We start from the raw sequence: 25,961 nt of genomic DNA, 5'->3' as shown, positions 1-25,961 counted from the left end.
TAGTGGCGTTTTATTAGATTTTTGCTAGTAGCAACTGGCAACTTGCCACATCCCACTTATAATCGAACGCAGCCATCAGTACTATTGCCGCCCTATTATTAGTAGTAAGATTGTAATTTCTTGGGTGACATCACTGATGATATCACAATTGCTCACGTGACATCACTGATGACATCATCTAAATCCATCCCAACACCAGCCATTCAGTTCACTGACAGTACCCTCGGGTACTAATAAAGAAACCTTGAACCTTGAACCTTGAAATGGCTCCCGCTCAAGTGGAGCGTAGGCGAAGCCGCCTCGCTGCTCTGTGCATGGCAGCAATGGCGATCATTGGGGGAGTCCCTCTGTGGTGGCGGACAACGGAAATCTACCGCGCCTGGTTGCCTGTCAGTCAGATAAAGGAATTGGCTAAGCTCCAGCTGCAGCTGAGTGTCGATGTGCAGGTAGTGTTGGCTCATGGAACGCTGACCCCGGAGCAGCAGAAGGAGGTCCCACTCACACAGACACGGCACGAGGAGCTCACAGTAGACGAGGACACAGCTTTGAGGTACAGGTATGAGACCAAGTACCGCACAGCGACCATCATGGAGGAGGATGCGCTGAAGCAGCCCACTGCTGCAGATGCAGGTCTCTCTCTGCACACGCTCAGTGAGAGTCCATGTGGCTCCGTGCTTGTGTACGTGATTCCAGAGTGGTCTTCACTGCTGCCTGACGATGTGGAAGTATATGTTGGTCAGCGGAGGACAGCCATGCTGCGTATCGGTGCCCAGAAGGGAGTAGCGGGCAAGACCCTGCCACACCTGCTGGCTCACTTGGAGCCTCGCATCAAGCAGGTGCTGCAGGTGATGTCGTTCAGCCACACCGACATCACTGCCGCCCTTAGCGAGCGAGTGCGTCTCCGCCCTGGCAAGGAGAGTGCAGCCGACAGCATGAGAGCCTTCAAATCCAGCCCTGCTTATGAGATAACATTCACTCTGATGAACCCGGACCCAATGTCACACCGGCTGCACTGGGACATAGAGGGCGCTGTGCAGAGCTACATCCAGCCTTTGCTTACAAAACTGGCCCCTGTGGCCAACTTCAGCAGCGACTCTCAGATCTTGTACTATGCCACGCTGGGTGTCAACAGCAGCTTTGACAGCAGCCTCAGCACCTACACACTCGGCGCTGACAGCCTGGCACACGTCATCGGCCCCGTGGAAGCTCAGCTGGGCTCCAATGCTGCTCCTTCCAACCCGGTGTTGAACTTTCTGCTGTATGTCCCGGATGCCCGCCATTCGCCCCTTCACATACACAGCCGCGAAAAACAAGCTGTCCCTTCCAATGCGTTTCACTCTCCGCGGTGGGGTGGCCTCATGGTCTATAATGTGAATGATTTCTACGGACCAGAGGCTGCGTTCCCTCTCTACCTCAACATTAACATGGCGAAAGTCATGGGAGTCTTCCTTGCACAGCTTCGGCTGTTGCTGGGCGTGCAGGCCTCTGCTTCTCCCCCCGGCTTCCTGGTGGCACCGCGTGGCGACACAGGATTGGCTGACTGGGAGCTGGACCGCCTCATGTGGAGCCGGAGTGTGGAGAACGTTGCCACAGCAACTACCACCATCACCTCCCTGGCACAGCTCCCAGGCAACATCGTTATCAGTGACACCGTTGCTCAGCAGGTGTCCAGTACCATCACGTCTCTACAGTTGGCTGTGGCTGAACTGGAAGCGGGGAACCTCTCCTCTGCTCTGCAGTACAGTAAAGAGGCTATTTTGGCCTCAGAGAGAGCTTTCTTTGACCCCTCGCTCCTCCATATCGTCTATTTTGCTGACAAGAAGAAGTATTTTATCTACATAGTGCCTGTCTGCCTGCTGTTATGGTCATGGCCTTTCCCTTCCCTTCTTCCTTTCCTTTTTATTCTTTCTGGAGCATTGATTTATTATTATGGTTATTTATAATATGAGACAGCAGCAGGTGTCTGATCAAGACTGCATATCCCATGGTGCACTGGAGGTTTCTGGGGTGTGACGTCACTTCCTGCTGTCGCTTTTGTGGCGGGAGCTAGTTGATTTTGATAAGAAGACGCACCTGGCCGGTGACAAGCAAGGCCGATAGCAAACAGGCTCAAACAGCCCGGACAGAAAGGCTTCTGTATCATGACACACAGCAACTGTCTTTCCTGATCCTCATTAGGTCTACAGCTGAAAACTAGCCTCTGGCTATAATCTGCCATATTTACATGTAAATGTTCATTAATATGTATTGTAAATAAATAAATAAAAATCTACCGTACTGCGCTTCTGCAAAGGACTGGCTAATTTGCGCAGTTTGCCCTAGTATAGTCACTGCATAGCCTGTTAGCCTTAACAGTTAGCAGTGCGCATGTCCTCGGGAACGTGACGTCATGTGTCTGGAGACCCGCCCACTGTCGCCATCTCTTTTTGTCAAGCAGTGTCTGCACTGTAGCCCTGAGTATTTTCTTTGTGTTTGCTTCCTTTTATTGGTGAAATGGGATGGCTGTGTTGTGTGAAGAGCTGCAATAATACGTCTCATGATGGAAAACGTAGAAAACGTGACCACAAAGCAACAAACAACAATATGGCGAAAACTACCCAGAATGCAATATGCAATCACGTGGTCTCCCGAGCTCTATTGACGAACAACGCACCACCAAGGACCGTGTTCCAGTTACTACCCGATGCGGACTAACCCTTTCCATCCACCTACAAACCCACCTTTACTTCTTATGGAAACATGGACAACGTAATGTTATTTTTAAATTGAGTTTTGAATTGAATTGAGTTTGACCTACCGTATCTGACCTACATAAAATAGCCAGACTTTGCCACATATCTTTTAAAATAACTTACCATGTAACTTTAGCGCGGCTACAAGTTTTTCTCACGTCTGAGTTTAATGTTAGTCCCTATATCCCTCAACATAGTGTATGCTAGTGTTAGTTTAGAGAAGCTTGTGGGCTGTGGCCCTCTGGTGGTCCGCGGAGGTATTGCAATTGGGCCGCCAAATCATTACACTGTATTGATTTTGTTCTTTTTTACATTACACAAATTAAAAAGAAAACTTGCTGATGGACAGCTCCTTGAAAACTGTAACACTGAAAATGCTGCTATGTGTTTCAGAAGCTGTGTTAGTGACTGTGGAAAATAAAAAGTGCTCTGAGAACGCATTATTTGGCCTCCGTATTTTGTACGGGCTAGGAGGTGGGCCGCGAAAAGTTCTGAGATTTTCAAGTGGGCCCTGAGTTGGAAAAGGTTGGGAATAGAGCAATAATCTACCAGAGACACGTGGATGATTTTGGGGCCTATTTTCACTGAACAGGTAAGTTGACCAATGGGACAATCCCCTGCAGATATTGCCTTAAACTGTGCAGCCCCACAGTATGTGATTGTATACTCATCCCCTGTATTCTCTTCACCATGCCTGTCCCCTCCTCACACAGAACTGTGCCAGTTCCCGACCGTCCAGCTCAGTCACCAGCTCCCGTCCGGCCAGCTCCCCGCTGCCCGGTGCCCCGGGACCCCAGACGCCCAGCCAGGAGGAGGAGGCCACCTCCACCTACCCCTACCCCAACACCACAGCCATGGGGAAGGAGGAAGAGGAGAGGGCCAGGGGTGAGTCGTTCGTCAGACTGATACTACAGACTGCTCTATTTACTGGCAATTTAAATATGCAGATGGGATAAGAACCTTTTTATATGGAAAAAAGTATATATTTTTACCTTGGAAAACAAAACAAAGATGAAAGATATATTGGCGGATGTCTGTCTGCCTATGTGCGTTTGTATGGAATAAACAGAATAAGTACTGGGTAGCTATCATGAGCAGTGATAGCCACCACGAAGAGCGCCACCTACAGAAACTCAAACTCAAATTGAATTTGAATTATAGATTACATCTAAAAATGTAGGAATACATGAAATATTTCTTTGTGAGTACAGCACCTGTAGCCTTGTTTTTGTGTGTGGAGAATTTCAATTTAGAAGTGGCAGTTTTTCCCTCAAAAGATTTTGATTGTCTGGATGTGGTTGAGTGTGTGTGTGTGTGTGTGTGTGTGTGTGTGTGTGTGCGCGCGCGCAAGGTTTCACTCTAAATAACATTACAGGGAGAGTTGTGTTGCTGTGTGGATCCACTTTTTGTTGGTTGTTGTTGGTGTTGTTTGTTTTTTGTTTGGTTGTTGTTGTTTTTGTTTACTTCACCTGCGTTTGGCAAGTTCTATATAAATACAATTAATTCCAACATGTATTCGTTTTCTCCTCATCACTATGTTTTATCATTGTGAACCTTAACCAAACTAAACTACATCCAAAAACCAGTTGTGTCAGGCAGCCAGTCAGTCCCTGGTCTATACATACAGATCCAGATAGTGCATTGGATTTAATAACACCTATCTTTTTTCTCTCTCTCTCTCTTGGTTGGCAAATCTGTAAGGCATTAGACTGAGAAACGCAGAGTAGCCTGCTGAGTGAAGTCAGACATCAGAAATCTCCTGTTCGGCTCTTAACACTAACCAGACTCCCTGGCTTCAATCTGGCTGCCTGACCCGCGCTGCACTGAGCCCAGTTAAGAGTCATTTGGTTGTGGAAAAGATTGGAGGCAACAGTTTCAAAGCGAGGCAGAGAGAGAGGGAGAGGTCGATCCTCGGTTTCGTTGTGTAATCTAAAGCCTGGTTTCAGTGTCACTCTGCCTTATTGGCCAGTTGATGCAGCGTTTACACTGCAGTGTGAGTCTCGCCAAGTTTCGGATCTTAGTTTTGTTTCGTTTTGTTTATCTGCACAAGAGACACATTGGAAAAGAGAGAGAATAAAAGAAATGCAGGCTGTGCTGGTGAGACAGAAAAAAATCAATATGGCAAACAATGACACAGATGACTGGCGAGGCAGCGTTTAGCTTTTGGAAAAACGGGCATATGGGTAGTGCAGATTAGATTCCCTGCCTAACAACATGAGGGTTGCAGGTTAGAGCCCCTGTGTAACCTCGGCCTTGGTCGGGCGTCCATACAGGTACAATTGTCCGTGTCTGCGGGTGCGAAGACGAATTAAGGGTATGAGTCCTGGTCGCTGCACTAGTGCCTCCTCTGGTCGGTCGCGGCGCCTGTTCGGGGGGGGGAGAGGAATTGGGGGGAATAGCGTGATCCTTCGTGCTACATCCTGCCGGTGAAACTCCTCGCTGTCAGGTGAAAAGAAGCAGCTGGCGACCGCACATGTGTCGGAGCAAGCATGGACTAGTCTACAACTCTCCCCAAATCAGCAAGATGGGGTGGATCAATGACCGGGACAGCAGGGCAAATTGGCCAAGTACATGGGGAGAAATATCATACTGCTATATTTGATTCAATGATGTCTATCTGAAACGGAACAATTAAATATCACATAACACATCTCCAGCTGGTAAACACTGTGCGGGTCATGCTTTATGACTTGTACAATAATGATATTCCCATTTGAATGGTGCTGTGCTGTGTGCGATGGCCCCGTGTTGCTGCTCGGTGCTGCGCGGCAGGCCGGTGATTTACAGCGTTTCCTTTTGCAGGTGATCTGCATGCCCCCCCCCTCCCCCCCGACACCATTACTGTCTCTCTCATTCACTCAGCACGCAGTAGTTAAATCAGTCCTTACGTCACATTTACATGACTGAACCCGCGGCGCCAGACAAATCAAACTCGGCGGTAAAAACATTGTTTCTGACGAAGCGTGATTGTCAGACGATGTTATTCAGCTCATTTGCACCCCTCCCCGCTCCTGACTCAATGCTGCCACATGCAAATGCGACCGGCTGCGTGTGATTGAGTGCCGCTGGGATGAGTTGGCCGTACAGTACTACTGTATGCATGCGATTCTGCAGGGCGCGCGCACACGCGTGCACGCTCGCCCAGCGCGCTGTAACTAATCATCCTGACGAGCGAGCCGCACTCCCCTGACCGTAATCCAACGCTACATGAGCGATGATTGAATATTTGTTTTTAATACAGGGCTATTTTTTAAACGCGTCTGCGACTCTGTGAGGGAGGGGCGAGACAGAGAGAGGGAGAGAGAGGGAGTTTGTGTGCGTCTGATGTAGGGCTGGCACAATATCCAGATATTCACTACACAATTATCATGGCCAAAATAATTCACGATAACGATATTATCACGATATATATGTAAAATAATAATCATAATCATAATAATGAGATCAGTCAAATTCATGTTTATTGTGTGTTTTGGCAAATTAATATACACTCAAAACACGAGTGTAGGGAGATGGCGAGAGAGTGAGGCAAACCAAGTTGTTTTGTTTTATTTTTATTCTATGTTAATTGCTTGATTTCCAGTGTGTGTTTCTGTTGATGGAGTGCTGTTTTTTCTATGGGGGAAAATGGTTGCTATAAAAAAAAAGGATGGTGAGGAAGGGAGACAAAGCGAGAACGGAAAGAAATGGAAATGATTTAAGAGACGCTGGATATTCACACGATATCAACATATGTGTATTATTAACATGATACCAATATATATTTAAAAAATCACGGTTGTCATAAATATCGGTATATTGCAACACCCCTTGTCTCATGGTGTGTGTGTGTTTGGGAGTGATTCTGTGTGTTTGTGAGAAAGAGACGTACATGAGAGACGTGAGAATCATCAAGAAAGAGTTTGCTATGTTCAGTGAGACGAGAAACAAAATTTGAAGGGCCTGAGAAAGATGTATCTATTAGCATAAAATATAGTCAATATAGAATGGGAACAACTATTTGCATCGATTTGCCTTTCTTTTGTGGCTTATCGCATCATATCATGGTGCTTATAAAGAAGGCATTGAGAAAAGGGGCGTCATCATCAATCAAGTCAATTGATCAATGAAACTGTATTTATTTACCCATTCATCTTATTCAGTTATTCATTATTTTTTTGTCCATTTGTCTTAATTATAGGCAGGTCAATTAAGAACAAATTGTTATTTGCTATAGCGACCTGCCTATTTAGCCGTTCAGTATTAATCAGAATATCTCTCGCCCTCTAAAGGAGAAATCTAACTCACCCCATGCCAAATGAAATACAGGTGAAATGTCTTAGTCCATAGAACACACAGGGAGGTTGCAGCACAACTTTGTAGCAGCCTTTTCCAAACAACTGAAGTCAATGAAAACAAAAACAGACAAACAATATCACTGTGAATAGAAAGACCATACACCATTGCCTCCTGGACTTCATTCTGTGTGAATTCCTCAACAATTTTATACTGGTGTGTGGGCTTCTAATTCGTTATGTATTTATATGTCAAATAAAATTCATTCATTCATTCATTCAACTGAATTCAATTGACCAGTTGACTCTGTTTTGGAGAAGACTGCTATGGAGTTGTGCTGGCAACCTCCCTGTGTGTTACAGTATATGGACTAAGTAACTTCACCTGTGTTTCAACTGGCATGAGACGAGAGTGAGGAGATGATGTATTCTGCTAGTATCTCTAAAATATTGAGCATGTCCTCCCGAACATGTTTCCGCTTTTGTGGCGACTAAAAGCATGTGGGACCAGTGCGCAGGATGTCTCGTTTCGGTAGGGCACTCTTCAGGCAGAGCCAAACCCAGCCGGCGTGGGACCAGAACCACCAGAAGCCTTCACGTCCACGAGGCCTTCATTTCGACCGTTCGCCGCACAGACAGACACTCGTCCCTCCGTGCTATACAAAGTGTGCCAAACTAACAGATGTGTCCTGCTCATCCCAACATTAACCAATGCATCTCCTAACTGATAGCGGTATCTCGTCTGCACAAGGTCAGACCCCTGTTGGTAAGGCAAATGGGTGGTGGTGGGGGTGGGGGTGGGGGGGGGGTCGAGAGCGGTGGCTGGGGGTCAGGCCCTGTGTGTAGCCCTGCTTTTGATACCTTTATGCCTTGTCCATCTCTCTGTTCACTCAGGTTGGATTGAACAAAAGGCAGAGGCGGACATTTTCCTATGTTATGTGCGGGGAAAAAGGTGCTGTGAGCACAAGAGAAGGACAAGTGCATATGAAGGAATAGAAGAAAAATGGACGGGGAGAGAAATTACAAGAATTTGAATTGAAAAGCGGAAGGCTTGTGTGGGTGTTTGTGTGTGTGGATGAGTGCGAGTGTGGGTGTTTGTGTGTGTGGGTGTTTGTGTGTGTGTGGGTGTTTGTGTGTGTGGATGAGTGCGAGTGTGGGTGTTTGTGTGTGTGGATGAGTGTGTGTGTGTGTGTGGTGTGTGGGTGTTTGTGTGTGTGGATGAGTGTGTGTGTGTGTGTGTGGGTGTTTGTGTTTGTGTGTGTGGATGAGTGCGTGTGTGGGTGGGTGTTTGTGTATGTGCGTGAGTGTTGCATTCCTGATGAGATGGGCCCGCACAATGGCTGAGCTGAAGGTCGTGAGCCCTGTTAAGCGGGAATAATGCGCTGGGTCGCCAATGTTGCTCCACGCCGTGTCTTTGCTTTGTTAAAGGCTCGTCCCCACAGAGCAAAGACGGCCACGCAGTCATCTTCCTTTATTATCCACGGGCTGGATTCAAAGGGCCATTAAGTGCTCCTGCGAGGTTTGTTTTCTGTCGTCGTGGCGACGGTGCTTGACCGCACTGTGTTTGAGTTTCAATGCGTCTTGATGATTTATCTCCAACTTATGCTATTGTGTGGTAATGACCTTTTGCCTCAACGCCTTTGGAAAACGGATCAATATTTTAATATTCCTAAATGTCGCAAGCATGCTGGGGAGATAATTCTTGAGAAAATGGCAATTAAGTTTAAATAGATGAAATTGGGTTTATTATTAGATTTAATTTCAAGCTTTCAAAGGTTCCTTCAATTTTTGTGAATCTAGATGTGTATACTGTTCGATATGCATTGGCAGATAATATAATCTGGAAGGAGAGCTTGTGAAATTGTGATGGTCAAGCGTCTCATTTGTGATCACTACAATCAGAATAAAATGTAGCTAATATTGTGATTCATTTTTCTGCCCCACGATTAGGCTTGGGCGATATCCAAACGCTGGAGATATAAACTGGGGTGGGGCATGTCAATGACTTCACTTTCAATTGAATGGGGTCATTATTAGCCAGTCATTATCTCCATTGTTCAGTCCACAAGGTTTGGTTTCAGGTTATTTCCCCCATGAACATGCTCATCCCCCATCCCCAACACATGCTATGAACATGCTAACTCATCCCCCATCCCCAGCACATGCTATGGACATGCTCACCCCCATCCCCAACACATGCTATGAACATGCTAACTCATCCCCCATCCCCAGCACATGCTATGAACATGCTAACTCATCCCCCATCCCCAGCACATGCTATGAACATGCTAACTCATCCCCCATCCCCAACACATGCTATGAACATGCTCATCCCCCATCCCCAACACATGCTATGAACATGTTCATCCCCCATCCCCAGCACATGCTATGGACATGCTAACTCATCCCCCATCCCCATTGCATATCACGGCAAATATCCCGATATTCGATATTATCGAAAATCGGCCCAAGCCTACCCACGATATATTGATTTTATTTTTTTATCACATTTTTATCCCCCATTAGTGCTAATTTTAATTTATTTATCCTGGTTGCTGCTCCACCTCTGCCGATCTGGGGAGAGCCGAAACTGGCTCCATGCTTCCTCCGAGACATGGGCAGTTAGCCAGCCGCTTCTTTTCACCTGACAGGGGAAGCTTCACCGGTAGGACATAGCACGTGGGAGGATCACGCTATTCCAACGAGTTCCCCTCCCTCCAAACAGGTAGCCTAGGTAAACCCAGCCCCCACGTGACCTGCTCTCTCATTTCCCAGTCACTAGTGACTGAGAACAGGTCTGAGAGCAGGTCACGTGGGGGATGGGTTTACCCAGGCTACCAAACAGGCACCCCTAACGACCAAAGGAGGCACCACATCAGCAACCAGGATATTGCATGTTTTGGTGTGGGGTTCCTATATGAAGGAAACCCCCAGGGGGCACGGGGAGAACATGCAAACTCCACACAGAAAGGCCCTTTTGACGACCCCACCCGGGCGGTGGGCACTCGAGGACATGCGGACGGGCACGCATTCCTTCAGCGCTCACAGCGTCCCAGGTGGGAATCGAACCCAGGACCTTCTAGCTGTGAGGCGACAGCGCTTACCACTGCACCACCATGCCCCCCGATATATTGATTTTCGATAAATCGTCCCCTCCCTAGTATACTGTAACCTCGCAAGGCAGCAGGATTCGCGCGAGATCACCATCACACGAAAAATCCATTTTGCCACGCTCCAATCTATTGGTTTGAATCGGAACCCCCGGTCGTTCGCACCAATCAGCATCCTGTAAGGCCTTTACGGGCGGGCTTTAGGTGTGACGCCAGCGAGAAGCGTGAAAACAAACCATCTGGTAGCGTTAGGTTAAGTATACTGTGGATAGATAGGAATACAATATCATGCCATATCAACGGTCCTAAAGATTGCTCCCCACCTTACTTACTAGTTCCATCCCAGCGAGCCTGACTCACGGTGCCATTCCCTCCTTACCTAAGCCAAGCTGTAGGAACCATATGCCTGCACACCGCTGACATCTGACACCCCTTCCCCTTCCTCCTCTCCTAACATGTGTTCCTCAGCATCCCTCGCAATTAGGGGCCTTCTCTAGATAAAGTGGTGCGGCGGTCTATCGCACGCATCTCCTGCAGATTACACACAGATCCTTCCCTGACACTGACTCCCCCAAAAGCCCCTTCGCCTCCTCCCCCCTACCACCGCACCGACGCTTGTCATGCACGTTTAGCCTGATTCATTGACACGCCACAGGATCCCGATATTCCCATGTGCGATTACAGCATCTTTGCAGCAGTTTCATCCCGGTTCAGTCCGTTTCTCTACCTGCGAGTTCCCTTCTGGGGAAGCTGCCGTGCAAGTGTTAACACTAGAAAGGCCAGGGGATTTTGATGGTCCAAGAAAAGAGGACAGGTTAGGTGAAAGGGGTCAATAGGATTATAACTGTTTTTGAGGAAAAGTCATGCATACCAAAAGGAAAAAAGAAAAAAGTTATCAAGGGTTTATCTTGTTTTCCAGACCTATCAATCTTATGTGATGATATCTTTAGTAAAATTGGCAGATAATCTTGCTGGTTTCAATAAAGGTCACTTGATACATGACAATATGATTTCAATGATGAATTGAAACAAGAAACCTTCTCTCACACAATTTCACTTTGACCAATGTCCTGATACAAGTTCCATTTTCCCGAAAAAAGAAGAGACAAATTAGTTGAAACCATTAAAATGATCTGCCTAATGTGATAAAAAATTCGTAAATTCAAAACAGCCATGAATTGACTGCTGCTTGGCCTTTCTAATGTTAAGAGTTTATCATGTACACTGAATTCAATTTCAGTGTGCTTCGCATAAAACACAAAAAATACATCATTTATGAAAATGACAACTCGTAAAATGACAAAAGGAAAGAAAGAAACGAAAGAGAAAGAAAAGGTAAGGGTAATACAGCATAAATAAATTATTAAAATAAATAAATTCTAAAAAGAATAACACTGCAACACCTGTTACATGTATATCAGATACAGATTATTTACTGCAGCAAAAGGCCACAGAGAAAAGGAATGTTTTGAGTTTTGAATTTCATATTGTATTCAGACATAATTTGAGTCTAATAATAACTATTTGCAGCATGCTGTGACGACACAAGCTTGGCCTTGTTTCTGTGTGAATTCAGTTTTAATGGTTCGGTTTTTTTTGGTCCGTTATCTGGTGTTGGCTCCAGTGTAAAAAAAACAAAACATGCAACCTCAGTAAATAATATTAGCTAGTATTGTTCAGCAATACAATGAGAGACAGCAGATTATACGCTCTGGTTGGACCAGCATTTAATGGAAGCAGAGCTTGTCCCAGTACATCGGTGTTACGAAACCCATCGTGTTTTCAATTAGTGCCTTCAAATGGTATAGCAGCTGTCTGCTGGTATCCAGAGACACCAGACTGCTGGTATCCAGAGACACCAGACTGCTGGTATCCAGAGACACCAGACGCATTTCAAGAAGAAGAAGAAGAAGAAGAAAAAGTTGTTGCTGTGGGGATTGACATCACATTGATAATTACCCCAGCAGAATCACAGACACCAGAGGCGAGGTGTGTGTGTGTCTGAGAGAGTTGGCCCCTGAGCGGCGGCTTGTGTTCAACGTCTTGCTGATGCAAAGTGATGTGTACTAATTCTACATCTGCTCAAACCAAACAGGGCTCCAAAGTTCAGCCAAGTGGCCCCTCCCCTTCCTCCAAAAAATCACTTCCTCACAACTTGACTTCCTCCCCTCTCACTCTGCACCAAATTCGACGCATCTTCCCCTGCATCCTTTCTGCATTGTGGAGTGATTGACAAATACGTGTGTGTGACCTTGAGGGGGGGGGTTTGTGTCTGTGGGGGGTGTGGAGGGCTTTCGCTTGTCAGCTTGGCTGTTTAGTGGATCCCTGGCCCTGGATCGGGCCCTTGTCATGCGGCCTGCAGCTTTGAGGACTTGATTGTAGCCTCGCTGCGTAAATACCCAAACAAACAGGCCGCGGTCGAAATGTGCTATCGGTTTGCCGTGTATTTACATTCCTCTCTCTCCCGTTTGGTTTCTCTCTCTCCCATCTGATTCTTCCACTTGTAGTTTCTCTGTAAGCTTTTTTTCCCGCTTCTCTTCGTCTGCTCTCTCTCTCTCTCTCTCTCTCTCTCTCTCTCTCTCTCTCTCTCTCTCTCTCTCTCTCTCTCTCTCTCTCTCTGACACATTCTCTTTCGATTAACGCCGCTCGTTCCCTCGCTCCGTGAGTGACGCGTGCAATATCTGTGGCTCACAAAGTGTCATGGCTAAACGAGGAGCAGAAAAGCGCTTTGCGGGAGGAATTAACTCTTAAGACGTCAGTTAGAGTGCGTCTCTCATGCGCTCGTGTGAGCAATCTGTAAAACATTCCCGGATCATTTTTAAACACTTACAGCGGGGCTGCTAGCTGCGATCCCGCGCGCTCTCTTACAACACTCTGGCTGGCTGGCACTTTGTATTCATCACGCCCCAATGAGGGGAGAAGAAAAAAAATCTAAAGATGAAATATTGAGCCCATTTGGTTGTTCTTAAGCTGCTTTAAGTGCAACTGTTTATGCAGATGCGTCCAGCCGCTTCAAAGCGTGCCGAGGCTTCCTGAATTCTTCCCCCCATCCCGTCTGTTCTGCATAACAACGCCACGCACGGCCGAAAGTCTGGCGAAGAGGATCTATTCATAATTCACAGAAACAACAAGGCGCGCGCCGCGGCGATGTCACAGATAACAAATTGAGGCGGGGAAGAGTTGAATTTGTATGTGCTTACAGAGGTTGACTGCATTATACATACTGCAGGCCCTGCTGAGTGCGTGGTAATAGGATAGATGATGGATGGCCAAGCTGTGCGGGCTCCCATCCCTCTGGGTTATTCATCTGTTTATCTGCCTATTTATTTATTCCTTCACCCAGAGAGACCCTCACCAGCTCGCCATTTGACTAAGGTGCGGCGGTGTTTGTGTGTGGGTCGGCCTGTATGGAAATAGGGTCGAGCACTTGTGGGTCCGGTAGTCTTTGGTGCAGCAGCTGGCAGGTGTGGCGATGCTGGTCGGTTGTCGCCGGCGACCTGCAGTTTGTTGAATCCTGATAGCTCGTCCCAGCTGCAACACAGGGCCAAACCATCAGACGTATTCTCCCTAGGAACTTTTTAGAAACCGAGAATGAAACTCACACATCAAGACAGAAATATATTGGCAGTACATGCAAGCATGCCCAGCCAAATGTCAACACATGCTGGAATTAAGCAGTTGACTGGTATAAAATCATTGTTATGTGCCCAGAGACAGTGTAGTGGTTAAGACCGCCTCCTCTGGAGGCGCATGTGCCCCTGAATAGACCAGACCAGCACATACGCTATGGGTACTTGGCAAAACGTCATAGAAAACAGATAAATCCTATATATGTTAATGCAATTGGACATGTGTTTAGCCGAGAATCTTGACAAGTTTGTATGCATTCATTTGGTGTTAAACAAACATTTGTTTTATAGACATCTCAAGTCACTCATTATTTTGCTACCTTGCCTGAACCTGAGCTCTCGCAATACCTTGATAAATTAAGTTTGATCATGCGTGGGCGTGTCCTTGATTAGTCTGGTCTATAGCGTCCCCTCCTTATCTTGTCTCCGGACAGCTTGAAGTCATAAAGCTCTCCTTTTTGGATCCATTTCCTTTCCAGGCAGGATGGGGAACCGGAGATCTGGATTTGTGTTTGTTTTCAAACCTGCTACACAACAGCTTTTCAGCATTTCCCCCGTTTCTCCCATTATGTGAAGGCGTGATTCTTTCCCCCAAAAAGGGGCGTGTCCTCGGTGCTTGACACTTGATGACGTAGTGCCGCTCTGGTCTATCCCAACAGGACCTCCTCCTCTGTCATGTCTAACCTACCTCACCTGATCTACCATGTCATCAACAAAAAGAAAGACGTTTCCTCAAATAAGACAGGGGAAACAGCACCCACTGTTATAAAATCAATAGCTGAACAAGAGTAAATCAAACTGTGGTATTTATCTTTTTGTCTGTATTATAAATTATTAATTTCAAGTATGCCTCCAATAAATAAATACAAATAAAAATAATATGATGGAATATGATGCAATCAGGGCCGTCACTCAGGGACAGTTTTCTCTTGCTGACACTTGGGCGAGAGTGAAGTTGCAAAAATGTACCAATAAAGCGGGCTGAACAAGCTGAATGTACTAAAATAAGTGACATTATCTCACCCCATTGGTAGAATGTTTCACTTGTTTCAAGAGCAGTAGGGGTTTAAAATGCAAGACAAGATCAAATCACTTAGCCTACAGTATTAAAGTTATAATCTACTAAACAATTCATATAAATAAAATTCTGTTTTGCTAATCTCCATTGCCAACTAATGGTAGTGATTTGACCTATATCCAGTCCATGAAAGCTTTTACATTTGCAGTTCTAAGCACCTGGTGTCTGGTAGCTTATGTTTCCAGCAGAAGCAACAGTGGTTTGTTTGTAATAACCAAGTGGATAGAGAAAGAATAGATAGTGCTACCTACAGAAACTCAAACGTCATCAACAGGTGCGTCTCCAGCCCCTTCTGGTACGACCTCTACACCCACGACTGCGTGGTGACTCAAACTTCAAACACCATCGTGAAGTTTGCAGACGACACAGCAGTCGTGGGGCTGATCTCGGGGGGCGACGAGACGGCCTACAGAGAGGAGGTGAGGGTCCTGGAACAATGGTGCCAGGACAACTACCTCTCTCTGAACGTCTCCAAGACCAAGGAGATCATTGTGGACTACAGGAGAGGGGGGGGCGCACACCCCCCAATCACCATCAACGGCACAGTGGTGGAAAGGGTGGACAGCTTCAAGTACCTGGGAGTCAACATCCACCAGGACCTGACCTGGGCCGGCCACACCGCCACTGTGGTCAAAAAGGCCCAACAGCGAATACACGGACTCAGGCGCCTGAAGAAATTTGGGCTAAGGAAAGAAATCCTCAGGGACTTCTACAGAGGCACCATTGAAAGCCTGCTGACTGGCTGCTTCACCGCCTGGTACGGGAACTGTACCACCATGGACCGCAGGGCGCTACGGAGGGTGAGGCGCGCGGCCCAGCACGTAACAGGAGACGAGTTGCCAGAACTGCATGAACTGTATAACCAGCGGTGCCTCAGGAGGTCCCTGATGATCATCAAAGACACAAACCATCCCCACAATAGCCTGTTCTGCCTGCTACCCTCAGGGAGGAGATACAGGGTTCCAAAAGCACGCACAAATCGCTTGAGGAACAGTTTCTTCCCGCAGGCCACGAGACTCCTTAACATACACAAATAGTGTAGTAGTCGTACCGTACCGTACTGCAGCTGCTACCATTATGTATGCCTAATGTTTAATTGTATGTTTAACAAGGTACATGCTATTTGCACCTGTATGTCAAATACGTCGAATTTAAAATGTCTGAACACGTCTTAACGTATGCACAATGCCTAATGTTTAATTGTATGTTTAATAAGGTACATGCTATTTGCACTGTATGTCAAATACGTCGAATTTAAAATGTCTGAACACGTCTAACGTATGCACATGACGTGCACCTATGTGCAATGAATATGCCACTGACTTGTCTTATCGCTATTCTGCCTTATTGCCTATTGCTGCTTAGTATTGCTTATTGATGCCTATTTCTTATTGCCTATTGCTCATTGCTTGTTGCCTATTTATACTATGTCGTAAACGGAGTCCACAGCACAAGAATTTCACACGTGATACTTGTACCATGGAGTGACAATAAAAATCTTGAATCTTGAATCTTGAATCTTGAAACTCAGAGGCAGAAGAAGTCACAGTCCACACTGTTCGATTGACAGGTGATCTCTGGGTAGTGCAGTGCAGAAAATCCAAACCAATGAGCTCTTAGCACAAAAGATATCACCAAAATAAAAGACATCAGAGAAACACTAACGCTAGAGGTGCCTAACATGCCTGTAGTCAGGAGGACGTGGGCTCAGAGGAGCTGGAACATAGCTGTTAGCTATAGTTGTTAGCTGTGAGCTAACGTTAGTTGTGTGGCAATAAAACGCCACTGAATGACCAGTTTGATATAACGGTCAACCAGATTGAGTCATGCTCTTTCCAACAAAGCCCACCAACTTTTATCTGTTGGCTAGTTGTTTGATATTTATAACAATATTGTGCCTCTCAAATAAAAATTTTATCGATGCGGGGAGACTGCCATGGCCGCGACTTCCGCTCCTCCATTTCCGCTCTGAGAACAGACCGTCCAACCAATCCGTCCATGCAGAAAAAGTTCAGCCCCCTTGAACTTTCTGTCCATCAAAACAAATGCAAATTTGCTGGCAACGTACGCTTCATCAGTGCTCCACAGACAGACGGACACCTGTCTTTGAAAATGAATGGAAGTGAACAGATAAATGAACGCAGATGGACAGACACCATGGATCAGTGTGACCACAGCCTTAGGACTGAATCCTGAACGATCGCTTGAGTGTGCCTTGAGCGCGGCTTGAGTGTGCCTTGAGTGTGGCTTGAGCAAGGCACGCGCGCGGCTGGTGTGAACGGCTTCGACTGTTAACAAGGACGCCGAAATGAAACTTGTGGGTTCAGCGTAGGTTGAGCTTAGGTTGAGCCGAGCGTTGCTTCGGTGTATGGTGTGTGAACGTGCCCTTAGCCTTATGCACATCTAGGTGCTAGAGGCGCCTAACGTTAGGTGTTGTTTTACCACCTGCAATTATTTTGTAGTGCAGAGGAATAGGGGCAGCAGGGGTGCGAGAGATTGAGAAAGAAGGAATGCATAATGTATGTTGTGTGTAGTCTGTGTGTGTACATTTTCATACACACAGAAGTATACAGTAGATTTGTCTGCCAGCAGATGAACACCTGTCTGTACCGGAGCCTGGATCATGTTCACCGCCGCCAACACCTCCACACACACACACACGTACACACACACACACACACACACACACACACACACACACACACGAACACACGAACACACACACACCCCTCCACCCCTCCCTCAGAGCATTTTTCCATCGTCCCCATCACCGCGACCCACGGCAGCGACACAGCCGGCAGGTTAGGATGGAGCAGAGTGGAGGAGGAGAGAGCGATGGAGGACGGGGGTACAGGGAGGTGTGTGAGGGGGGGAGGTGGGGCTGTAGATCAGGGCAGGGAGGATGGCGGCGCGACCAGGGGGTGACAGGGGAATAACATCCCTTTCTCCTCAATCGACAGGGACCATAACTCCTGGCTCTCCAGGGACAGATTGAGAAAGGCAATAGCCCCGGGGGCTGTGAAGCACGGATGCTTAGGAGAATTGAAAGTTAAAAGAAAAACGCCGGCCGCCGCCGCTTCGGCCCAATCGCCGCTGGAATCTTCTTATTTTTTGGGCTCAAGCTTTTTTTTCTTTCCTTCAAGAGAGCGATAGAAAGACCCAAGGGCCAAACTGTCCACATAAATGATCAAACAATAAATCTCCAGAGGTTGTCGTAAGGTGTTTCCCCCCCACTTTTGGAGAGTTTTCTGCATTTATTGGATTTGGCAGAGAGAACGTGTGCATCTCCTTCTTTGTTTTCCGGTGACATGAGGTGTCTGCTTCACTAGGCCCTTTCTTTTTTTCTTTTTGTTTGAAGGGAGGGTTGGGGAGATGGATGAGGATTGTTTCTACCGAGAGGAGCTTTCTCTTTTAGCTTCATATCAAGATTTACGTTTCCAAAATGAGATGAGAAAGTGACACCTACTCTTACAACAAGATTGATATTCCAAAGCTACAAGAAATGCTGCTACTTGTGGAGACAAAAGTAGGCAATTAAAGTCATTGGTTGGCAAAATGAATGCTAAACTTGATTGTATCTCCAAACGGATGCCACATTTTGGAATTGAACTCCTCGTACCTGTTAAAGGAGACATTTTCTTTTCTTCCCAACCTGGGCCCTATTTTCTTTTTTTATGTATAACTAAGTAATGTCAACAGAAATCTTTGAAATTGATGCAGTATTGACCAAGATTGCTTCGGTTGGTGGCGTTTTTTTCCCCAAATGCCCCTACTGCACTAAACAAGCTTGTTTTTTTATCACTGACAGGATCAGATTATTCCAAAGGGATAGCTTCTATACTGCTCCCCTGGCGTAATCCAAGTCCCCACAAGCCCTGAGATGCCAAGTTGACTTGAAAATATGTCATTTTGTCATTGTCAGTGGTAAAAACAAGCTTCTTTAGTGCAGTAGGGGCATGTGGGAAAAGCGGCTGCCAACTGAAGTGATCTTGGTCAATACTGCACCAATTTCAAAGATTTCTGTTCACATGACTTAATTATACATAAAAAAAATATGAAAATAGGGCCCAAGTTGGAGAAAAAAAATCCTTTAAATTCCCAGTGCATTTGTGGTGAGAATATTGAAACGTAATCACCTATAGCAGATGTTGAAGTGATAGCGCTGCCAGAAGGCATATTAGCCTAGCCGTGGCTGTGCTTTGATGGTGTTTGGAGAGGAGAGATGAAATCAAACGTGTTGAGAAGTGAGGAGATCAAAACCCTTGAGAGGCTTATAAAAATGAGAAGCAACATCAGTGCTCAGCAAGAAGGGGAATGGCACGAGAACAAAACAAAATACATTCTAGCAATTTGATAAACTAAATATAGTAAATTAAGTGTGTGTGTGTGTGTGTGTGTGTGTGTGTGTGTGTGTGTGTGTGTGTGTGTGTGTGTGTGTGGTTGGCTGGCTGAGTGCACTCTCGGTGAAGTCATTCCATGTAATGGTGTAATGATAGTGTAATGTGGCAAATCACAGTGTTGTGTTTAACCTCCCAGAGATGATACAGTCAGTGCTGTGTCAGCATGGGGATCTCAGCTCGCTCTCTCGCTCTCTCTCTCTCTCTGTCTCTCTTTGTCTCTCACTCACTCACTCTCTCTCACACACACACACACACACACACACACACACACACACACACACACGTGTTCTCTCCTTTGCCCTCTTCACTCTCCCCCTGCCTCTCTGTCTCTCTATCCTTCTCCCCTACCCCCCCTCTCTCTCCTGTCTTTCAGTTCAATTCAAAGTCTTTTTATTGGCCTGAAATACTGGAGTACATGTTGCCAAAGCAAAGGTATGCATTGTAGTAAACACAATATAGAATAATGAGTTACAGTTACATAGTGTTTATATAAATAGGAAAACGTTCATTCGTTTCTCTTCTTTTCCCTTTTCCCTACCCATCTCTCCCTCTCCTTCTCTCTCCCCCTCTCTCTGTCTCTCCCCCTTTCTCTGTCTCTCTCCCCCTCCCTCAGTCTCTCCCCCCTCTCCCTCTCCCCCCCCCTCGGCCACTTTCCTCCGGGGGCTGGTTGCAGCTTTTATAGCCTGATCAATGTTACAGTGGCTTATTGAATAGCTTTTAATGCTCTTCTTTATTTTCAATTATAACCCACGGTCTGTCTGCAGCCCTGTGCCCACCATAGAGAGAGAGAGAATACAATTTAATACACCGTCTCTGGAAAATTACACATGTTTAATCATCGATTTTTATTGGCGCGTCATGATAACATTATCCCAGTGGGTGAGGGGGAGGGAAAGAGTGAATCGTAAGTGAAATTAAGTCGAATTAAATACGATATTTTAAAGTTTGAGAGTTGACAAAACAAAATGTCAATGCAATCAGTAGTCCATGTGGAATCTATATGAATTCGTGTATAAGTGTTTTTGCACAAATCTGAACAATTAATTTGGCATGTTTTGGCCAAGCCCCCAGGAACAACTGGACTGTGAGGCAGTTTTGCAATTGTGGCCAAGCCCAGTATTGCCATACACATACTCAGGAAACATTTTTCTGGCTGTCACTCGAAGTCAAAAACGACTCTTTAGCCATGTTCGTTCACTCATTCACTCACTCACTCACTCACTATTCCCCATATAGTGTTTATCATAATAGTGAACTATATGGGGAATGATCAAAATGAGTTTGGGACACTACACAGATTTGTTCCCTGGAGATCATTGCGTCACCAGATGCGCTGGGTATTCATGTGATGCAAGCAATCCACATCACATAAACAACTGAGCTCGTGAGCAGATTGAGATGTCCTCAGGTAGTATTGATGTTGGATGTTTTGACTGCTAAATCTTAAATAAATCGTTGAAATTCTAATTACGTGCATGTGTGGTTTTGTCAACTATGGTGCAGTCTCCTAATAGCAAGCTTTGCTGGTCAAGTAGCTCACAAGCTTGTTAGCTCGTGAGCTAACGACTTTCATCTTCTCCTTCGGTAAAGACACCCACATTGCATTGTGGTATACCGGCGAAAATGTAGGGTACATTCGCTGTTCACTAGACATCGCTGTGCATTGTGGGTATTTTATAATAGTGAATCAAATTAACAGTTGAGAATTCGGACACTATAAAGAAAATGGCGACACACTAAATAGTCCACTATTTCTGTCATAGGGACGGATTCCGAACAGGGCTTTTGAGTTATTAAGTTTTAAATCATGGGTCAATTTTTCTTTAGAAGCCAAGAGCCGCTTTCTGGAGCTCTCTCTCGCTCTCTACCTCTACCTCTCTCTCCCAACAAAAACATTACTGCGCAGTATCTATGGGTATAGTCAAAACTTTTCCCCACACACGCTGGGTGAGCAATGTTCATTGGAATGAATGGGCTGCCATTTTCAATGCCTTCTCCAGTTAAAGGCCCATTGTGTAAGATTTGGAAAGAAATTAATGTCCATAAAGTGTTTATATATTTTTTTTATTACTAATGAGTGAATGCTCCATAATGTAACTTAATGTAACCAAACAGCAGCAATGCGACCGACGTCGGCGGGAAACTACTAGAGTCGGGCTGTGTTTTCGGTAAATTTTACATTAGCGTTAGCTTGTTGTATTAGCTGCTGTGATATTGTGGTTTTGGCTGGCTGTTAGGATAGATAACATTAGCTAGCTTGCTAATGCGGCTATAGCTAATGGATTTACCACCCAGAGGTTCCGTTACCGTCTTGTGTGGATAATGTAACAGTCGCAAATATGCACAACGTTAATCGTTATGCTTATGGAACATTGTTTGACTGCAGTACTAGCAGATCAAGTCCCTGCTCAGTTTGGTCGCATCCAGCTAACACCAGCACGTTAGCGTTAGCTTGTTGTGTTAGTTGCTGTGAGGTTGGCTATTAGATGTTAGCTTGCTTGCTACTGTAACGCGGCTAACTAATATACATAATCAATTTTCTCCACTAATAATGTTACCGTCTTGTGTGGACAATGAAACAGTCGCAAATATGCCTAACGTTACTACCGTTATGCTTATGGAACATTGTTTGACTGCAGATTAAGTCCCTGTTCGTCCAGCTCACATCAGCCCCAGGCATAGACTGTATAATAGGGGAAGCAGGCAGTTAGCTCTTGGCTCATTTTAACGTTAGTATCCACTTCCCCGCAGCCAATGCAAGCCGAAACACGACCAAACATCCCACAATAATAAGGTCCGCTAATTTGTCCAGAATCCTTCCCGGCCGGCTCAAGGCTGATCTGGCCGATAAATTGTCCAGGTTACCATTTTCAAGTGACTTTTATCAGCTAACGTTACAAAGCAACCAGCACCACCTCTGCTGTCATTGTTTTAGACAGGCAGCTGCTGGGCGCGTGCGAGTATGGTGCATGCTGCCTGCAGTTACTCTTAACGGCCACTGGTGTCAGTAAGAGTTAGAAGTTATGGAATGGTCTTTAATAGCTCAATGATTTTGGCCTATTTCACCTGAAAAACAATGAGGCACTACTCTGCATGATACACTTCTGCCTTGTGTTTTGCAAAAGATGGCCTATTTGTTTAGCATTGCTCACTGAAACAATGCTAGCCATGAGCTAACTAGCAGTTATGTTTAGCTAGTTTTTGGCTAGTTAACTTGTAGTTAGCATTGGCCCCTGGTTTTCAGTGAGCAGTGTTTGCAATGCTAATGCTCAGCAGATGTTTTTAGTGTAATGACAAATGCAGAAACTTTTATTGCGGAATTTGACAAGCATCCATTAAAGATAAATAGCCAAATAGAACTGAACTAAAAATTAGTTGCCTTTGATTTTTTTTGTCAAGAAAGAAAGTAATACAGTAGCCTAGTGACCCTTTTCACAGGGGCCATTATTTTGTGTCAAAAAGACAGAATAAACACAGGTGCAAGCAAAACACTAATGAGGGTTTCCAAATTCCAATCATGGAAGTTGGAAACCCTCATTAGTATTTTGCTTGCACCTGTGTTTACCCTGCCTTTTCGACACAAAATGGCCCCCGTGAGAAGGGTCTATTCGTGGCCCTTTCCACTGTGTCACGTGACACGTCAGGTGATCTGCTGTCAGCCGCTGCCAGCTGGAGCAGCAGAAAGGTGAATCTGAATGTGTGTGCAGCAGATTTATGGAGTGCGTATAAAAAATATCAGGCTCATTAAATCCAACTCCAGGACCCGCCATCAAACTGATGAAGGCAGGCAAACACACACTGCCTAATACCTGCCCTGTGTGTGTGTGTGTGTGTGTGTGTGTGTGTGTGTGTGTGTGTGTGTGTGTGTGTGTGTGTGTGTGTGTTGAAGGGATATGATAAGGAAGATTGACTTCTAATATAAAGGGTAGAGTTGTCTTCTGACTTCAGTACAGCATCGCCCTTCGTGTCCCTGGCAACCTCATTGTCCCCTTGTGTGTGTGTGTGTGTGTGGGGGGGGGGGGGGGCATGTGTGTGTGGGCATGCATGTGTGTCTGAGACAGAGAGAGGGTTTGACAGAGAGAGGGAATGATTGTAATGCTGTATGTCTGTGCAAGCAATACAAGATTATGTGTGTGTATGTCAGAGAAAGTACAAAACAACATTGGTTGATGCGTGTGTGCAGTGCATACACCAGAGTCGAGCTGTAACCAGGAAGTAGTGGCGACCTCTAGCAGTCTTTTAACGTAATGACGGTGTGATATTGACACGTGAGGGTGAAGTTAAAGTGGTGGGATTGGTGGATCGGTAACGTCCTCGTCTTTCAACGTCCTCGTCCCGAGAGACCGTGTTTTTAACGTTTTTAAGCGTAACCCAAACCATAACATTGTTTTAGTTGTCTCAACATTGTTTGAAATGTTTCGTTTTCAAAACCATGATGTTTAAAGTGTCCCATGTGAGGCGTATCACCTGCACGCACCGTTTCGCTCATATATGTCGTTTGGCGAAATCTACCTACATGTATTCTGTCATTTCGGTATGAGGACATGTTTGTTTTGGTTCTCTGCCTGTACAATCTGGTACGTGTGTGTGCAAACATAAAATAATGTGAGTGTGCATTTGCATGTGTGTATGTACTGTAGGGGTAGGTGTGTGAGAGTGTGTGTGTGTGTGCGTGTGTGTGTGTGTGTGTGTGTGTGTGTGTGTGTGTGTGTGTGTGTGAGTGAGAGAGTGAGCAGGCGAGTGAGGGCAGACTATACAGTATATACACAGATAGATGCACACACACACACACATACACACACCCCTTCTCTCTCTCTCTCTCTCTCTCTCTGTCTCTGTCTCTGTCTCACACACACACACACACGCCCAGCGACGCGCGGGCAGGTTAGCCCTCCTCCGCGCCGGCACCTGCTCCGCTGAAGGTGAAAGAAGTGCTCACTTGAGCTCATTGAAAAGTAGACGTGACAGTAAATTTTTCAGGCCGGGGCGAGATGGGAGATCTTGTTATAGCAGTCAGGATGGGGGTCAGGGCAGTGGCTGCTTGATGATTGAGGAAAAGAGAAGTAAATTCATTCTGCTTCGGGCACTTTGTCAAGTGCCAGTAGCTTACCGCTGAGAGCCACTCACCCATCACCGTGTTACGGCCCCAGAGGTCACCCCCGCCGCCATAAATCTGCCTCGCCTCCTCGCCCTGCTAAACCTATTGCCTTCTCCCCGCCTGAGCCCGCGAGGGGGGGAGAGCTGCAGCTGCTCCTGCTTGCAGCCACCGTGCAAATGAAAAAAAAAAAGGGGGGGGGGGGGGGGAGAGAATATAGACGCTTTTAACTTAACAACGTAAACATTCTAAATTGCCTCTAGCTAACTTCCTGTTGCAGTGTTTGCTAATACAATAGCTGACAGGAAATAAGCTAGGTTTCAAACTGTTCCCTGGCAAGTCAATTTTGTGAAATCTGTCTATAGATTGTCGTGTTGACGCTGCTGGTGCTGTAGGAGCAGCACACTGGGTGTGTTAGGTCGTGGGGGGGGGGGTTGGGAGAGGACTGGTATGGAGCGATTTTAGTGCCAGCACAAATTGAACCTGAATTAAATAGTTTTTATTCATGTTCAAACTGAATATTGTTTGCTCAATGTGAAATTGGATTTCACTGATTGAAATTGAATCGAATGGTTTGAAATTGAATGTAACTCGTATTGCTTTCAACTTGTGAGTATTATCTTAGTTTCTGTGAAGTTCCAAATTCATTCGGAATTCAAATTTAGCTCAGAGGCGCTAGAAGAGCTTCCATTCATCCAACTCTGCCGTGTATTTGTTTGTGGGTGTGTGTGTGTGGAAGAGGCCTTGCAAGTGTGCACTTGTTGGTTGGGAGGTGTGTGTGTGTGTGTGTGTGTGTGTGTGTGTGTGTGTGTGTGTGTGTGTGTGTGTGTGTGTGTGTGTGTGTTTGTGTGCGTGTGTGCATGTATAAACATCTGAGAGGACAAACACACACACACACACACACACACACTTACACACACACACACTGCCTAGAGCAGTGGTTCTCAATGTGGGTTCCGGGGACCACCAGGAGTCCTTGAGGGGGTTCCAGGGGGTCGCCAGCAAACTGATGAATTGTTCAACTTCAACATTATTTAATTTGCATGAAGTAAACACAATTAGAGTTAGACTGTTCTGATCATAGTTTATCTGTTATCTCTCTACCTACAATACAGAGATCGTCATGGAATTCTGGACAAAATCAGATCTAAAAATAAAAATATTCTCATATTTGGGTCCGAAAGGTTGAAAATCACTGGCCTTGACTGCTCTGTTGCCACACGGTAAGACTCTTTATAATCCATACATGCACAGTTTAGTTTACTCTGTTTATTTCTGTCTCATCTGAGCCAATTAATTTGGCCTGTTTATAACAGTCTGCTTCTTTTCAGTGTAGTTATTCATCATGTGGGCTGTGTATGTATATGTCTGAGAGTGTGTGTGCACGCATGCGTGCATGTGTGCGTGCCGTGTGCGCGCGTGTGCGCGCGCGCGTGTGTGTGTGTGTGTGTGTGTGTGAGAGTGTGTGTGCGCGCGCGCTTTGTACTGTAAATGACAATGTGTTTGATTACTCCCGATGAGCCTCCTTGGAGTGTTAATTAAAATGGCAGCAGATGTGCAGGTGAGGGAGATCATTGGCCAACAGGAGCACACACCCCACCCTTATATGAATGTGCGCATGCACACACACGCACGCACGCACG

At 45.9% G+C, this 25,961-nt stretch overlaps 1 protein-coding gene and 1 pseudogene across 2 annotated transcripts in view; both read left to right on the top strand.

Moving 5' to 3' along the window:
- LOC310786145 (adhesion G protein-coupled receptor D2) overlaps positions 1-25,961 on the top strand; it is a gene marked incomplete at its 5' end in the record, with an annotated part of 161,082 nt that overhangs the window by 96,002 nt on the left and 39,119 nt on the right. Inside the window, one exon of the mRNA XM_083647318.1 lies at positions 3,446-3,617. Coding sequence (XP_083503444.1) covers positions 3,446-3,617 — 172 coding nt within the window. The remainder of the gene's footprint in view (positions 1-3,445; positions 3,618-25,961) is intronic.
- On the top strand, positions 264-3,137 carry LOC310786944 (GPI transamidase component PIG-S pseudogene; annotated as a pseudogene). Its single transcript has 2 exons — positions 264-1,847; positions 3,126-3,137. The product of its transcript is annotated as a GPI transamidase component PIG-S pseudogene (transcript).

This window comes from Poromitra crassiceps, assembly GCF_964638095.1.
Source record: "Poromitra crassiceps genome assembly, chromosome: 12".
Lineage (NCBI taxonomy): Eukaryota > Metazoa > Chordata > Actinopteri > Beryciformes > Melamphaidae > Poromitra > Poromitra crassiceps.
Note: the sequence above shows the minus strand (reverse complement) of the source record. Positions and strands in the feature narration are given on the sequence as shown.